Source organism: Pelophylax lessonae, assembly GCF_965119305.1.
Source record: "Pelophylax lessonae genome assembly, chromosome: 13".
Classification (NCBI taxonomy): domain Eukaryota; kingdom Metazoa; phylum Chordata; class Amphibia; order Anura; family Ranidae; genus Pelophylax; species Pelophylax lessonae.
The window spans coordinates 116651687-116669267 of NC_138780.1; the positions used below are offsets into that span (position 1 = coordinate 116651687).

At 46.2% G+C, this 17581-nt stretch overlaps 1 protein-coding gene across 9 annotated transcripts in view; it reads right to left on the bottom strand.

Moving 5' to 3' along the window:
- RALGAPA1 (Ral GTPase activating protein catalytic subunit alpha 1) overlaps positions 1-17581 on the bottom strand; it is a 508613-nt gene that overhangs the window by 343944 nt on the left and 147088 nt on the right. For all 9 annotated transcript variants that reach the window (XM_082275707.1, XM_082275706.1, XM_082275704.1 and 6 more), the window contains exons 14-16: positions 15146-15275; positions 12662-12899; positions 11740-11901 (exon numbers count right to left, since the gene is read on the bottom strand). In XM_082275707.1, the coding sequence (XP_082131833.1) occupies positions 11740-11901; positions 12662-12899; positions 15146-15275 (530 nt within the window). The remainder of the gene's footprint in view (positions 1-11739; positions 11902-12661; positions 12900-15145; positions 15276-17581) is intronic.

Here is a 17581-nt window from a genome sequence, read left to right on the forward strand (position 1 = left end):
CCGCAGAAAAGGCAACGCAGTACCCACATCAGAGAAAGGAACCTTACACACAGTAAGAATACCATCTGGGCAACAGGAACGTGCTCAACAGGAGCAACAACCCAGGAAAACAAATAACCCAGGGGTAAAACACCCCAACAGCCAAAGACCCATAAACCAGGGTCCCTACGGCACTGCCGCATTGAGCACTATGCGGCCAAAAGAGGCATCGGCTGATGCCTGAACATCCACCTTATAAAACTTGGAGAAGGTGTGCACGGACGACCAAGTTGCCGCCTTACACACCTGGGCCACGGAGGCCTGATGTCGGAAGGCCCAAGACGTACTCAGAGATCTGGTAGAGTGCACCTTAACAAGGAAGGGTGGAACCCGTTCCTTCAAGGTATAGGCCTGCACAATGGTCTGTCTGATCCATTTGGCAATGGTCGCTGCAGACGCCGCCATGCCCTTCCGAGATCCCTCAGGAAGGACAAAGAGGGAATCTGACTTGCGAAAAGATTTTGTGGACGACAGGTAAACCCTGATTGCCCTGACAACATCCAAGGAATGCAAGGCAACCTCCATAGGATGCTTGGGCTTTGCACAGAGCAAAGGCAAGACAATGTCCCCATTAAGGTGAAAATCAGAGATCACCTTAGGGAGGAAGGACAGGTGAGGCCGCCAGACCACCCTATCCTTGTGAACCACCAAATAGGGAGAGCGGCAGGACAATGCCGCCAGCTCCGACACTCTGCGAGCCGAAGTGATCGCCACCAAAAAGGCAACCTTTTTAGACAGCAGAGGCAACGAGAGCTCCCTGATGTCTTCAAGGGAGCACGCTGCAACACGGACAGAACCAAGTTCAAGTCCCACGGAGGTAAGGGCGCCCTCCGAGGAGAGGCCAAATGACGCACACCTTTGAACAAAGGGGCGAATTAAGGAATGAGACGCCACAGGGTGCTGAAAAAGAACAGCCAGTGCAGAAACCTGGCCTTTTATCGTGGCCAGCGCCAAACGCCGGTTCACACCAGTCTGAAGGAAAGCCAACACTCTCGACACAGAGTATGAGCGAGGGGAGAACCCCCTGGACTCACACTAGGCAAAGTACGCTTTCCAAGTACGGTAATAAATTTTACCAGACGAGGCTTTCCTAGCTTTGATCAGAGTAGGAATGACCTCAGGGGAGAGACCCCTGTCCCTCAGGACCTGGCTTTCAACAGCCAGGATGTTAAAGCCAGCGACTGTAAAGCAGGATGGAAGATCGGTCCTGAGACAGAAGGTCTTCACGCATTGGCAGGCGCCACGGAGGCGTGACTGCCAGATGAACGATGTCCGCGTACCAAGCCCAGCGAGGCCAGTCCGGTGCCACCAGAATCACCGCGTGCGGTTTCCGAGGCCAACCTGCGAAGGAGCCTGGACAGCAACTGAATTGGAGGAAAGGCATACATCAGACGATACTAATGCCAAGGCGCCATTAACGTGTCCGAGGCGTCCGCCCGAGGATCGCGCGGCCTTGCCACGAACCTTTCCACCTTGTTGTTTAGACGAGACGCGAACAGGTCCACATCTGGGGATCCCCACCTCGCGCACAGCATATGGAAGACATCCGGGTGTAAGGACCATTCTCCCTGGTCCAGGGTCTGGCGGCTCAGATAATCGGCCTGCCAGTTCTCCATCCCCGGGATGTGCACTGCCGTTATCGCCGGGAGGTGAGTCTCGGCCCAAGACAGAATGTCGGTCACTTCCCGGGCCGCTCGGGCACTCCTGGTGCCCCCTTGGTGGTTGATGTAAGCCACCGCGGTCGCATCGTCCGTCTATACCTGAACCGGACGGCCCTGAAGTCGTCCCGACCACTGCAGAAGGCAAAGCGTTATCGCTCTCAATTCCAGGATGTTGATCGGAAGGGAGGATTCCTCCTCCCACCAAGTTCCCTGGGCAGACAGGTTGCCCAGAACACCACCCCAGCCCGACAGATTGGCATCCGTGGTGACCACCGTCCATAGCAACGGACGAAAAGACCGGCCCCCTGACACCGCCGGGGACTGGAGCCACCACAGAAGATCCCTTCTGGTTTGGCGGCTCAACGAGACCCTCAGATCCAAGGACTGAGGTCGCCCGTCCCACTCGGCAAGAATCTCCGCTTGGAAAGACCGCGTGTGAAACTGAGCAAAGGGGATCGCCTCGAAGGCCGAGACCATTAACCCCAGGCACCGCATACAGGTCCTGAGTGACGAGGATCGGTTGTCCCAGAGGGACCTGACTTCGTCCTGAAGCGTCCGGAGCTTGTCCTCGGGCAGGAAGACCTTGAGCAGAGTCCAGAACCATTACCAGGTAGGGAAGGCGAACCGAAGGGGACATCGTCGACTTCGGAACGTTGATGGTCCAACCGAACTCCTGAAGTGTCTGTACCGTAATGGACAGGTCGCTCAGCAGGCTCTGACTGGCACTCGATCTTAACAGGAAATCGTCCAGATATCTCAAGACCGCAATGCCCTGGGCTCCTAACAGGGTCAGAACAGGCGCCAGCACCTTGGTAAAAAACCCGTGGAGCCGAAGCGAGACCGAAAGGTAATGCCATAAACTGATAATAGTCCTCCGCAATGGCGAACCGAAGGTACCTCTGGATGACCTTCGAAAATGGGGATGTGTAGATATGCATCCTTCAAGTCGATGGAGGCCATGAATTCTCCCGCAGGGATTACATGCGAAACTTCCGAACACGCACGAAGCGGTTCAGAGCTGTCAAGTCCAGGATCGGACGTACCTTGCCCTCCTTTCTGGGCACAGTGAACAGATTGGAGTAAAACCCCCGAAACCTGTCCCGGTGAGGCACCAGAACCACCACCCCCTGGGCCAGAAAATCCTGCACCGCTTGATGCAGATCCTGCAAACGCCCAGGAGTCAGCTGAAGATTTGAGGGAAAAAATCAGCCCGCCGGCCGAGAAGGGAATTCGATCTTGTAACCCGATCGAACGATTGCCTGAACCCATCTGTCCCGAATGCGGAACAGCCAAGGCTGGAGGAAACCGCGCAAACGGCCCCCCACCCCAAACACGGGTGAGGGCGTCCCTTCAGGCAGATGCGGAATGGGGCGCAGAGCCGACTTGGCCGGGCTTCTGCTTACCCGCCCAGGGCTTCTCCTGGCCACTTTGGCCATTAAAGGGCTTGCCCTTGGATTGCGACTTAAAGGCACGAAAGGACCCCTAAGAGGGTCTAAAAGCGGGGCCCCGCTTGCCGCGAAAGGACTTGGTCGTCGGATTCTGGGGCAACAGAGTGCTCTTGCCCCCAGTGACTCCTTTCCCCAGAGTATCCAAAGCCTCGCCAAAAAGGCGAGACCCAGCATAGGGAAAATCAGCCACCGTTTTCCAAGACGATTGGTCAGCCGACCAACTCTTCAGCCAGATCAGTCGACGGTTAAGCACCGCGACACTCGACAGGCGTGCAGCTAAAGGGGCCTCATTCAAGGCCGCATCGCACAAATACATGACCCCCTGATGAATCTGGTCCACCATTTCCAGCGTAGCTGGTGGGGCAGAATCAGACATGAGGGTGCGTCTGAGCACCTTAGTCCAGTCTGCCACCGCCTGAGCCACCATGACAGAAGCGAAAATAGGTTCGAGCATAGGGCCCGCCACCATATACGCGTGGCGGGCAAGAGACTCCAACCTCCTGTCCGTAGGATCCTGGAAAACCGGGGTATCTACCGTGGGAACCAGGGTAGCCTTGTTCAATACGGCCACAGCGTGATCCACCTGGGGCGCCACGCACCAGCGCTCCTCAGCGGAGGGCGCAAAAGGATAAGGCAGCTTAAAACGACTGGGCACCGTAAAGGGCTTCTTTAAACTGCGCCATTGTTCACTCATAGTGTGATGAAAGTCAGCAGGGCAGACTTTCATAGATAGAAGAGATCAGCTCATCATGAGTGCAAGCTCTTTAGGCGAGCCTGGGTGAGAAGTATCAACCCCTTCAACCTCTGCCTCCCCTTCAGACCCCAAAGGGTCCAGAGATGGGCGAGACCCTGAAAGGGGCACGCCAGCCACAGCAGCCATATCACCATCTGATCAAAGGAGATAGATAACTTGGCCCTCTTCATTTGCAGAACGTTCAGCCATCAGCACCTGCATCTGTGACACCAAAGATGCCACTACATTGGCTAAATCCGACCCCGCGGGGGGTGCAGCAGGTCCGGGGTCCCCTACCAGGGCTAGGGGAAAATTGCTATCCTGGGAATCCATGCCAAACAAGTTTAGGAAAAAGAGGCACTGGCCCTTTAAAAGCCGCGGCGAGTGCAGCCCACCGCAATACTCACAGTATGCACCGACCCCCAGAGGGATGGAAAACCACTGAGTTAGGAAGGATAGCGCCGAACAGCATGGAGGGAGCACCTGCAGAGCCTGCTGACTGTTGCCACCAATCGCTGTATCAGAGAAAGAGGAAGTAAGGCAAAGAAGGCTGAACTATATTGCAATAGGCTCAGGGAAAATGGCTGCCCCGTAGAAGTGAATGGAGGCTACAAGAAAATGGCCGCCGACATGTGCTCCGATCGAGCGATCATGCCACACGCAAAAAATGGCGTTGAGTGGTGCCAAAAGCACCGCACTGCAACCCTGTACAAGGCCCAGGGTGAAGCCACATTTCGCCCACAGTAAAAAATGGCGGACCGCGCGGCGCCCCGCCGCAGCGGTCACCACACATACATGTCTGTACCCAGCACACAAGTGACACAGGAGAGAGGGGTCCCCACCTCACAGCAGTGATGATACATTAACCCACACAGGGATCACATCAGGGAGCCCGCATACACAGACATGAGGGGAACACACAGCCATAGACTGACACCCCAGACAGAGGTCACCACATAGAAAAGGTGCTTACCGTACCGGATGGCGTGGGGAGCCTTCACAAATGGAAAACCGCTGTCCTCATATGACAGGGAGTGCCGTAGCCGGGACGCAGCACACTGCAGCACAAAACCGCAGAAGGCGTCCAGTGAGGTAGCCACCTCACAGGCTGCATCCCTGCAGCGAGCAGGGATGGGTCGTTCACAGTGCCAGGGCGAACCATAGCCGAACGCTCGATGGCAGGCTGGGGATCCATCTGACCCTCAGCCCTGGAGACCCAGGGCGGCCAGTCCGATACCCAGCAACGCATGATGCATCTTCATCCGAAGATCCCTATCTAAAAGCTGGTAAAATAACAGCTAGTAAAGCAAAGAAAACAACTTTGAAATAAAATCAAAAAAAGGGTAGAAGGCTGAGACTGTAGCCCCAGCACAGGAAAGCCTGACTACTCCTGAGCTAGGCAAAATGAAACTGAGTTGGGAATGCTGGTGCAGGGAGGTATTGACTAGTGGGACAGCCCCTAGGGGTGTGTCTATGCTAAACGCCTTTGTTACTAACAAGTCTTATGCCTAGCTACTCCTGCGGAGCGAAGGTCAATACCCATTGGTGAAGACTGTGTGAGTGGGCGGCGACTGTCGGAGGACGTAAGAGAAAAAATAATATTGGCAGTGTTTTTCCTCCCAAAAAGCCAAGGTTGAGTTGGCATAAAAGGCTGCAAAATTTGCACCCATGAGAGTGCAGTGAATCTGCAGGTAGTAATCATCATTAAAAGTGAAGTAATTGTGTATCAGACAAAAGGGTGTGGCTTCCAGGACAAACGTGGCATGTGCTGGATGTAACAGGGGGTCTTGAAATAAAAAGTGTTGTATGGCAGTAAGGTCGACCTGATGGGGGATGGACATGTATAAGGAATTCACGTCCAAAGAACACCAAAGGTAATGGAATCTCAGGGATATGGTCTAAGGAGTTACAGGAGATGGACTCCATCCCTAATCTAGGAGTGTTGTTTTTGTGCTAGTGGTTGAAGAAAGACATCAATATACTGAGAAGAATCGCTAGTAATGCTGTCTATGTTGGCAACTATGGGTCTACCTGGAGGGTTGGTTTGATTTTTGTGTACTTTAGGCAGATGGTAAAAAATAGGGTGTTTTTGTGGAGAAAGGAGGCCTTAAATTTAGGTAATCGATAATTAGGTAATTCTAGGTAGGTATGAGCATCTGATAGTAATCTAAGAGCTTCTGTATGGTAATTGGACCTATCCTGGAGGGAAAAAACTACCCCCTTATCAGCTGGTTTTATTATAACCATTATCCATAAGCACTTTTAGGGAAAGGGCTCACTGCGCTTTATTTGCTGGATGGGCCTGAAGGCATAGTTTTGAGAGGTCCGAATACACTGTACTATAGAAGGAATGCAAGTATGGGGCCCTTAGCATGAGATGGGTAGAAGACAGATGCAGGTTTTAGGGAGGTGTGGATGATCGCCAGAGATATGTCAAGAAGCTGTTTCAAGAGAACAGGATCCACATCAACTGAATCAAGAATATTGGACCAACATTGTAGGGTGGTGTTGTCACCATTAAGGCCAGAATATAGTTGCTCTAGGATCTCCAAATCCCCTGGGTCATCTGTTTCCAGGGGGGTGGGTTTGGGCTTCTTTTTGAATTTGATATTGAAAACCCTTTTGAGAGTAAGGTTTTAAATACATTTATTTAGATCCTTGAAGAGAAGAAATAAATTAGGTGTAGTAGTCGAATCGAAGTTGAGTCCTCAACCAAGTAGAGTGGATTCCTCTTTGGACAAATAACTGGGGAGAAAACAAAAAAAACAAGAACGAAAACAGCACCCAGTAAATGTAAACCCATGTTTTCTAATCACCCCACTGACCAACTTTGTTTGATTCCCCTAAAGGGATGTATCAATTTTGCAAACCACTGAGCAAAACCTGCAGGTTTGTCCATCATGGACAAAAAGACTTTACAGTCAAAAGGTAATACCTATACTATTGATGATTTTTACTGTTGTTCTACAGATCATGTCATATATTGTTTATCCTGTCCCTGTGGCTTCTTTTACGTGAGTCGCACTATCCGCCCTCTTCGTAAAAGATTTGGAGAACACTTTATTGAGGTGGAGAGGGATAAACATAGTGTACCTCGTCATTTTCAGGAATTTCATGATCAGTCTATGGAGGGTCTGCAAGTGTGGATCATTAAAGCTATGCCCAGGGGTCTCCCCGAGGCAGAGCGTTTCCAGCGGCTCTGCCAACCGGGGACCTACTGGATATTCATCCTTGACAACCTGTTGCCTAGAGGCCTCAATGACAAACTGGATGTTAGTACCATCCTATACCATTGTCCATTTTCCCTCTCCCCCCTCCTGATTTTTTTGTCCTACTGCTCTATTTTGGATCACACTTGTACCCCAGGATTGTATGCATGTGGGGACACCATAACGTCTCCCCACATGTATGGAATCCACATAGGATACGATCATGGGTGTTCCCTTAGCTTTAATATGCATTTACCTTTCTTAAAGCAATAATTAACAGTTGGTCCAATTATTTATAGTTAATCCCTATCGATTTGGGGGTGGTCCTAGCCCCAGAACACCCCATACTTTTATATATATTTACATATAACCTTTACCTTCCCCTCTTTGGTCTAACCCCTCCCCCTTTTAATTCATAAAAAGGTCCAGTTTTAGGTTTTTATTTTTTTACCCTATGAAATGATCTCTTTGCATTATCATTCACATATATCTATCTAATACATCTTTTATAATTTATTATGTATTTGAATGTGTTACATTGTAAAGATTTACCAGTGTTTCTAATTCTTATGTTCATGCCTTGCTCAGTTCTCTCCACGAGCTGCCAGGAAACTTCCTGCTGGCTGGTGTCACATCACTAGGTGTTGAAATTTGCTTGAAAAGGGAGCGCGCATGCCCCTATGTGGTACAGCGCATGCTCCAAAACACGTGGCATTCTGGTCATGAGCCCTGCTCGCGTCATCCGGCTCCTGGCTGTGTTCCACGCTGCACTCCACCCGCTTCAGGAAGGACTTCGGCTGGCTTTTTCCTCTACATGGGGACTCCAGTCACATTTCACCTGGCAGTGCCACCAGCTCAGGGGCAAAAGTCAACTGCGGGAAGTCAGAGATCATGCTCTTCGGAAAGTGGTTCCTGCCTTCTTCTGCATCTATCCCTTTCAGCATCAAGGCGGACTTCATCAAAATTCTTGGAGTTTGGTTTGGAGCTGAGGGCGCAGCCCTGAAGTCTTGGGAGGAGAGACTGTCCAAGATGAGACAAAAGTTTGGACTATGGAGCCTCAGAGAACACACCATCGAAGGGAAAACACTGGTACTCCGCAGCGAGATCCTCCCTGTGTTGCAGTACCTCGCCCAGGCCTGGCCCCCCCGGGTCAACACCTGCAAGGCCATCACCAGGGCGGTGTTCCACTTCATCTGGGGCTCCAAGATGGACAGAGTGAAGCGAGCAGTCATGTTCAAGGAACCCCTCAAGGGCGGTAAGGGCGTGCCCGACATCGCAACGTTACTGGGGGTGTTCTTTGCCTGCAACTGCATCCGCAGAACTTTGATTGACAGAACTTCGGACTCTGGAGGCAACTCCATGTCCCGTTTTTTCCTCCTGCCTCTCTGGAGGTCCCTTGGATGGGACAAATGGGACAGCTCCATCCCCTACAACTGGGACACTCCTTGGTACTACTTGGACACTTTCAAGTTCATCAAGGAGCTGGGGCTGCATGGAGTTAAGCCCGACTTGTGGAAGCCAAAAACTATCTACAAGTTGATCAGAGCATCGGACATTGCTGAGACTGTTCCAGGCCTCCCTTCAGCCACTTGCAAAGTGGTCTGGAGGAATGTTTCTTCAAAGAGACTCACCAACAGGCATAAAGATCTGGCGTGGATGGCTGTCCAGGGAGGGCTGCCACTCAGGACATTTATGCATGCCAGAAACTTGTGCAGATACAGGCACTGCCCCTTTTGTATCATCCATGAGGAAACGTCTTTCCACGTTTTCTGGGAGTGCTCATTTGCACAGAGCCTGTTGAGGGCCTTGGAACCTGAACTTAGAGACTTTGTTCCACAGACTGCCATCACACACTTCGCTGTGCTGAACGGACTTTTTCATGGGACTTTTTTCCAAGAGGACATTGACAACGCCTGGCGGGTGCTGTGTTGCTTTAAGGACGCTTTATGGTGCGCCAGAAAGCGCCTTATCCACCAGCGGGAGAGGATGTCCATTGAGGACTGTCGCAGACTGGTCCACAGTCTGCTCAGAGACTATAACCTGATGGATCTCATGGAGGAAGAGGAGGTCTGAAGATTTCCCCTTCCCCCACTCTCCCTTGTGTGTCTTTGCCCATTCAATAAAGCTTCGGGCCTGTGATTTCATTCCCCTCCCCTTACCCCTCTCTCCCACCCCCCATCACACCTGTTGCTTTTTTGAAATGTTATAGTATTGATACAGTTTGAGTAACACAACGTATAGACAATGTTTTTAGTTTCATGCTTCAGGGGTATTGCGGCGTCATGCATGATGTGATGGCACGGGGTATCCTTACTCCGCACAACACATCAGGCATCATACCGCAGAATGAATGTATGTGATTGAATGTATTTATTAGTATGACCGGAAATGTATTGTAATGTAGTGTATTTATGCGCTGCGTCGCAGTACAGGGGAGAATGTACCCCGACAAAAGTATTGTTTTTAGTATATCTTTTATGCAAATAAAGATTACATTTTCAACCAGCATGCTCCAAAACACGTTGCATTCTGGTCATGAGCCCTGCTCGCGTCATCCTGCTCCTGGCTGTGTTCCACGCTGCACTCCACCCGCTTCAGGAAGGACTTCGGCTGGCTTTTTCCTCTACATGGGGACTCCAGTCACATTTCACCTGGCGGTGCCACCAGCTCCCACGGTCTGCTCCAACTGGCATTCCGGACCTACACTTATTGGTGTGCCTGTCTTACCTATCTACTGTAAGTAGCCCTGTTGTGGGGTTTAATATTATACACCGTCTTTCTGCACTTAAAGGCGCTTCTCTGCTTTTGTTTTTGTCACTGTGAGCATTATGATGTTGCTAGAGCAGTATATGGAGTGTAAATCTTCTTCTGTAAAAGTACATTTTAATTCTCTAATGTGACTGTTGCTATGAAAAGCAATGGCATCCAGCAGGAAAGAGATTATTGAACAAACAGCACGATCTGACAGCATAAAAACACAATGCTTAACCTTCATATTTGTCCCACATGTGCCACTTGGAGAACACAGAAGGTACAGTAGATGTACACCCTTGTGGATGGGATTTAGTTTGCTAAAGCACTGTGTATTAATTACTTTTTGATAAAATATTTTCATACTTTGTTGCATCTCAGTGCTGCTCATCTACTGTACCTTCTTTGCAGCCATTTCCTATCCCACAAACTTACATTACTTACTACATTGTGGGATGTGGCTTATCATGCTTTCGTCAACAACAGCAAATAAATACAGAAGGTTCTTCAGGTGGCATGGGGGGGGGGGGGAGGCAACTATCAGTCAACTATTAGGTCTTGCTGCTTGTTTAGAATTCTTACCCTCATAGGCATTAAGTGATCATTGAATTTCTTAGCAACCTTTCTGAACCCACTGTTTAGTAAGCAGTCTACATAGGCAAAGCACTAAGGTTTCCTCGGTAAGGTCACTTGTGGTCTTTACCACTGTGTATTACATCTTTTTTCATTGACAGTTGCCAGAAATTCTATAGAGGGAGTATTATGTTTGCTATGCTAACACACAGCAATAGACAGTGGGAAGCACAATACTATGATTAAAATCCAAACTCTCAGAGAGCTTTGACGGGAGTTAAATATGGAAGAAGACAGCACAATCTACTTCCTTTTAGTGCCCATCACATGAAGTGGGGGGGCAAATGGTGAGAGCTGCTCACACAGCATCTTTCTAGTCTAACCCGTTTGCTGCGCTTGCCAAGCATTGGTCCAGACACAGTTATCTAAGATAAACATAGCTATATAAAGCCGGCCATAGATGGTTTAAATCTCGGCTGATTCAGCAGGGACTGGCTGAGATTCTAACCATGTATGGGCAGGCCTATTGTACCCAAGTTGATCAATCGATCAACTTAGGTACAAGCAGCCTGTGAGATTTTTCATGCGAATATTGCCAGCGGCTATAGTTGTGTGTTCTCCTGGCTGGGACGCCAGAAAACAATAGCTCTATGTGAGGGATCCCCCCATAAACACTGACTGTGCTGATGGGGGAATCAAGTGATTTTCTTTTCTGCAACCCGTGGTTGAAGAAAAAAAAAAAATCGCTCCATTTATGGCTGGTTTAAGCAAACCCTTCATTTGTTAGAAGCTATGAGCTGTGATACTCACCATCTGAAGTGAACACAAGAATAGGTTTTAAATCTACAGTATATGGGAATTGTGTACCGTTGACATTAAAGGGGCTCGTCAGAATTCTAAACATTCATGTAACTAGGCTCTGATGGAAACATCCATTACATGATCTATGCATAAAATGCTTGATTTAGAAAGGTAAACCCAATCTAACATAGTCACTGCTCAGGACAAGCATCTAGTACATGGGTCAGTGAATAGCTGCTCCCATCAGGGGCCACTCAGGGTTTGGTGCTGCACTTGTCTAGCCTATACTGGCTCTAGAGCTCAGTCATCATAATATATAGGTGTTTTTGTTTGTTTTGATTTTTTTATTAAAATGGTGATATACACCTGCTTTTAAAACAGTTTTGAACTGTACATATATATTAGAGCAAGATTTGCAATATCTAAATTAGCATTTCAGTTTAAGATAGTAAATCAGGCACCCAAGGAGGGCATGGATTGATATGAGCAATGGAGTCATGAAACAAGTTGTGCAAGTGCCATACCAATGGTTTTCTGGCGCACAATGCTTCTGGCTTTCTCAGTGCCAGGTGATCCGGTGGTAGTGGCACTGCGCTGGCGCATGGGTGCCTGCCCAGGCTGCTCTCTACTCCACCCTCGAGAAAAAGACTTGTCCACAGATCCCTTCTGGAAATCATGGCTGCCTCCTAGAAGGAATTTTAAAAAAAAATGATGAGCACAGTAAACAAAGTAAGCATCGTTACCGAGGTTTTCTAATACACCAAAGTGATTTTTTTTTTTCCTTTTAAGCTCAAAGCCAGGCAAACTGCAAAAACAATGAGATGTACATAGGAGAATGCCTAAAACCTGACTTCTCTCTTAATGCAGAGTACTTCATACAAGCAGAAAATTACATTTCTGGGGGCGTTATGTGCACTAATTGTGTATGGAATGCCTCCAGGAGCAATATTGTATTGACTTTAAAGAAAATTACAGCGGGTGCACTTTAAAAAGAAAAGGCAATTTTAATGATGTAAAATTACAATATGGCTTGTATAGCAATTGTATATGCTATAATAATTTTTTTCAAATTGCTATTTTTTTCCCATTAAAGTTGAGTTACCCTTTGAAGGTAAACGCTTACTGCTACAAAGTAATCTATGATCTATAGATAAGTGGGCAGTGTTGTTTGCCAATGTAATTAAAAGAGTGCCTGGTGCTTGATATTGCAATAAAAAAATTAGCATGCAATACCATTGAGCTTAATGCACAAAGCTACAAGATAAGTAACCAACTTCATAAAAAGACGGGTGCAAAAAGTAAAGGAGTGGCACTGTACACTGCAACATATTAGATAAAAGTTCTTGGTATTTTAGGTTTGTTAGACTAACAATTGACACCGATTGAATGTTATCATTAATGCACATCACTTGTTTGTATTCTGCTGGTAATGTGTACATATTCAACCTTTGCCCTTGTGTTTCTTCTGCTTTTGCTCGCTCAACTTGTCCAGTGGCAGCTCGTTCAGATCAAGATGGTAGACATTCTTGGCCAAAACTTTGGTCAGCGTTTCCATGGTGTGAGCCCATTCTGTGGCTTGCTCCTCCCAGTATGTCAGAGAAGACATTACTGCCAGTAAATCATCCCATAACTCCCGAGAAACACTAACATGAAGACTTGACTTGATCCAGGCCACAATCAATGTCTGGTGGATAATTTAAAAAATATTAATATGAAGCCTGTTTTAAAAGAACCAAATAAATAAACAGTTTACTGGACTCATGACTGCCAATTATTTTTGTTAATTTATGTGCCAATGTAAAAAACTGAAATCAAGGACAGCTCAAATGAGTCTCTGAATAAATCTTTAAGCCACTATCTTATCTTTTAATAATAACATTTTAAACTTAGTATTTTTCACCTAAAACTACAGTGGACGGACACATATTGATGCATACAAACAACATTCTATCCTAATTTACTGTAGCAAGGTCTTCATACATAAAGTTTAGTTTTGAGGAAATAAGGCAATGTACCCCTGTTAGGAATGTCAAAGATGAATTCTTCTTATGGATATTTTATACATAATTACATCAGTCAACATGGGACCAATGTAAATATGTACAGTATATACCACCCCTGAACAATGCCCTGCAAGCTGTAAATCACTGAAGTAGACATGGCTTCTCCAGCAATCTCCACTTGCTTCCAGGTCCCATGCTGAGTAACTGGCCTGCTGCATTCTGAACACAGGAGGTTGGCCACTTGGCACGGGTGTTTTTTTTTTTTTTTTTATTGGGACAACTGCTACGTGCACAGTGACCCCTGGAGGATATAACCAGCTTATTTCTTTTCTGATTATTCTTCTTTAAACACCTGCTTGGTGAAAGTGCTGCTCCAGTTTCCCTTCCAAACCACTACACTGCAAGGGAAGACATTTGGTCAAGTGCGAACGATGGGGGATCAGAGATCAGATTGGCTGATCCTCTTTTTTAGAAGAAGGCATGTTACCAAACCTTAGGATTCTAATTACGCAAACCAGCAGCAGAAAAACTACTAGATCAGTAATTTCTGCAGGAAAGGTAAGAACCACTATGCTTCTACTTCTCTTTATGGCAGTATTACTGTTACTTGACCGCAGCATCCACTTTAAGAAAAGCTCTAGGTAGTATACTTTTTCATACATTTTCCAAAAAGGTGAATTAACCACTAAGACCAGAAGGATTTGCCCCCTTAATGACCAGGGCCCTATTTTGCGATTCGGCACTGCGTTATTTTAACGGACAATTGGGCGATTGTGCGACGCTGTTCCCAAACAAAATTTACGTATTTTTTTTTCCCACGTCTAGAGCTTTCTTTTAATGGTACTTGATCACCTGTGCAATTTTTTTTTGGCGCTATAAACAAAAAACCGACAATTTTGAAAACAACATTTTTCACATTCTGCTATATGACATTCCCAAAAAACAGAATGAAAAAAAAATCAAAATCTTTTAACATTTTAGTCCAATTAGTTTTTTGCTACATATTTAAAAAAAAAAAAAAAATCGCTTTTTGATTGGTTTGCGCAAAAGTTATTGCGTCTACTAACTACGGGAAAGATTTGTCATTTTTATTGTTTTTTTTTTTTTGTTTACTAGTAATGGCGGCGATCTGCGATTTTTTGCGGAACTACGACATTGCGTCAGCCAGATCAGACCCCTGACATTTTTTACACTTTTGGGGGTACCAGTGACATTACTACAGTAATTAGTGCTAAAAATATGCACTGTTACTGTAATAATGACACTGGCAGGGAAGGGGTTAGCAGTATAGGTGATCAAGGGGTTAAATGTGACCTTAGGGGAGTGTAGCTTGTGAGATGACCATAGACGCATGTGATCCTATATAGCAGGATCACATGGGCTCTATGATCATCCCAGGGAGAAGGACGGTCAGCTGTGTTTACAACAGCCGACCGTCCTTCTCTCTCAGCGGGGAGCGATCGCGGGTGTCAGGCGACAATTGGAGTCGCCTGACCCGCTCATCGGCTTCCCCGCTGCCGAGTGGCAGGCCCCTTTTGCAGGTTTAGCCATGTAAAACATTAAAAATAAGTGCCTATACTGTTTAAAATCCAGTAATACACTGTCTCAACATGCTCTGCACATGCTAAGTTGCTCTCTATTTTTAAGTACTGTGCCAAATTTGTAGAGGGCGATCTGAAGACAGCCTAAAGAAATACTGCTGTTGGACTTCAGCAAAAAACGCAGCTTCCAACAAGACGAAAAAAGAGCAATGCAATTTACAGCACACACTAATGTGGGTAGCAAAAATATTAATGTAGAATGTATGTTTCTTGCTGAAGAAAATTATTTTTATATTTAAGTTGTTATGAGTAAAGTTTCATTTTAAGTTTGCAAAATCTCTCCTGCTTTTGGAGTCTTCAAAAATACTCTGCTCAGTAATACATGCCTGAAACAAAGGTCCTGCCAAACGTCCAGCCAATATCTGATTTTTCCTGCCTTGGTACTGTTGTAGAACTTGTGGTGGGATCTTCAGCACGGACTCTGTGACCCTCAGCATGACTAGTAACAGCTGCATCCTGAAACAAATGTCAGGCACGAATGTCTTTATTGGAAAAGGTAAATGAAGATCCTAAAGGGCAATGTAAATGCTATCAGCATACTTTTTATGAGAAATATTCTAACTTTACTTATGCCATATATGAATGGCATGGCAGGGTAGAAAGCCGAACCATCGTACCAATCAAGTGAAGTTAAAACAAACCAGGAATACTAGGAGGCCACCGCTAGCACAACATTCCATACAACAGTGAACCGACCCACTGATAGTTTACATTGCCACAAATAACTATATGTCCAGAAGTCTGTAAAAAAAATAACAAATCTTGGAGAAACATACAAGAGCAAGAACATGATGCAACAAATAAAATACATGCTTTAAGTAGAAGCTTACATTACAGAGGAATAAAGAGTAGCAACACGAGGTAATGGAATGAGAAAGCAACTTTTAAACCTAAAGGTTTATATGCACACTTGGCCAAACAAACTATTTCCTTTACTAATAGATGCAGCCACAGTCAGCGCTGTATAATATATTTAATCATCCATCCCTTTCCATAAATACAGCAGCTCCAAAGGAAGTGGGAGACTTTCATGGCCCTAAACCATCTTCATTAAAAGCATTCCATAATGTGTAAATAAACAATGAACTACATCATTATTTGCCAATATGCTTGTGTGACCTACAGTGAGGGAAAAAAGTATTTGATCCCCTGCTGATTTTGTACGTTTGCGCACTGACAAAGAAATGATCGATCTAAATTTTAATGGTAGGTTTATTTTAACAGTGAGAGACAGAATAACAAAAATATCCAGAAAAACGAATTTCAAAAAGTTATAAATTGATTTGGGAATGCTCCTAATCTCAGCTTTTTACCAGTATAAAAAAAAAAAAAAAACACCTGTCCACAGAAGCAATCATCAGATTCCAATCTCTTCACCATGGCCAAGACCAAAGAGCTGTTCAAGGCTGGAATGGGCTACAAGACCATTGTCAAGCAGCTTGGTGAGAGGGTGACAACAGTTGGTGCGATTATTTCCAAATGGAAGAAACACAAAATAACTGTCAATCTCCCTCGGTCTGGGGTTCCATGCAAGGTCTCACCTCGTGGAGTTTCAATAAAAATGAGAATAGTGAGGAATCAGCCCAGAACTACACGGGAGAATCTGGTCAATGATCTCAAGGTAGCTGGGACCATAGTCGCCAAGAAAACACTTGGTAACACACTACGCCATGAAGGACTGAAATCCTGCAGTGCCCGCAAGGTCCCCCTGCTCAAGAAAGCACATGTACAGGCCTGTCTGAAGTTTGCGAATGAACATCTCAATGATTCAGAGGAGAACTGGGTTAAAGTGTTGTGGGCAGATCAAACCAAAATCAAGCTCTTTGGAATCAAATCAACTCACCGTGTTTGGAGGAGGAGGAATGCTGCCCAGTACCTCAAGAACACCATCCATTACGAATGCAGCGGTGGAAGCAATATGTTTTGGGGGTGTTTTTCTGCTAAGGAGACAGGACAACTTCACCGCATCAAAGGGACGATGGACAGGGCCATGTCAAATCTTGGGTGAGAACCTCCTTTTCTCAGCCAGGGCATTGAAAATGGGTCATGGATGGGTATTCCAGCATGAAATTACCCAAAATACACGGCCAAGGCAACATAGGAGTGGCTCAACAAGAAGCCTAGCCAGTCTCCAGACCTTAATCCCATAGAAAATATGTGGAGGGAGCTGAAGGTTTGAGTTACTAAACATCAGCCTAGAAACCTTAATGACTTGGAGAGGATCTGCCGAGAGGAGTGGGACAAAATCCCTCCTAAGATGTGTGCCACCCTCCTGGTGGCCAACTACAAGAAACGTCTGACCTCTGTGATTGCCAACAAGAATTTTGTCACCAAGTATTAAGTCATGTTTTGTGAAGGGGTCAAATACTTTGATCACTCATTAAAATGCAAATCAATTTAGGACTTTTTTGAAATATGTTTTTCGGGATTTTTTTGTTGTTATTCTGCCTCTCACTGTTAAAATAAATCTACCAAGAAAATTATAGACTGGTCATTTATTTGTCAGTGGGCAACTGTACAAAATCATCAGGGGATTAAATAAAATAAGATTTTTGTAAGATCTTACCGTAAAATCTTTTTCTCTGAAGTCCATTGACAGACGCAGCCTCATCTTCATCAGCTGAATGGGGTTATGCTGTCCCCTGCAGGAGTAGTCTAGGCAGGAGAAAATTTACATATACACGCCCACGGGGCTGTCCCCAAAAGGCATAACCCATACATACTCAGCTCAGCAAACCAGCTTACTTGCAAGCAGTGAAGAA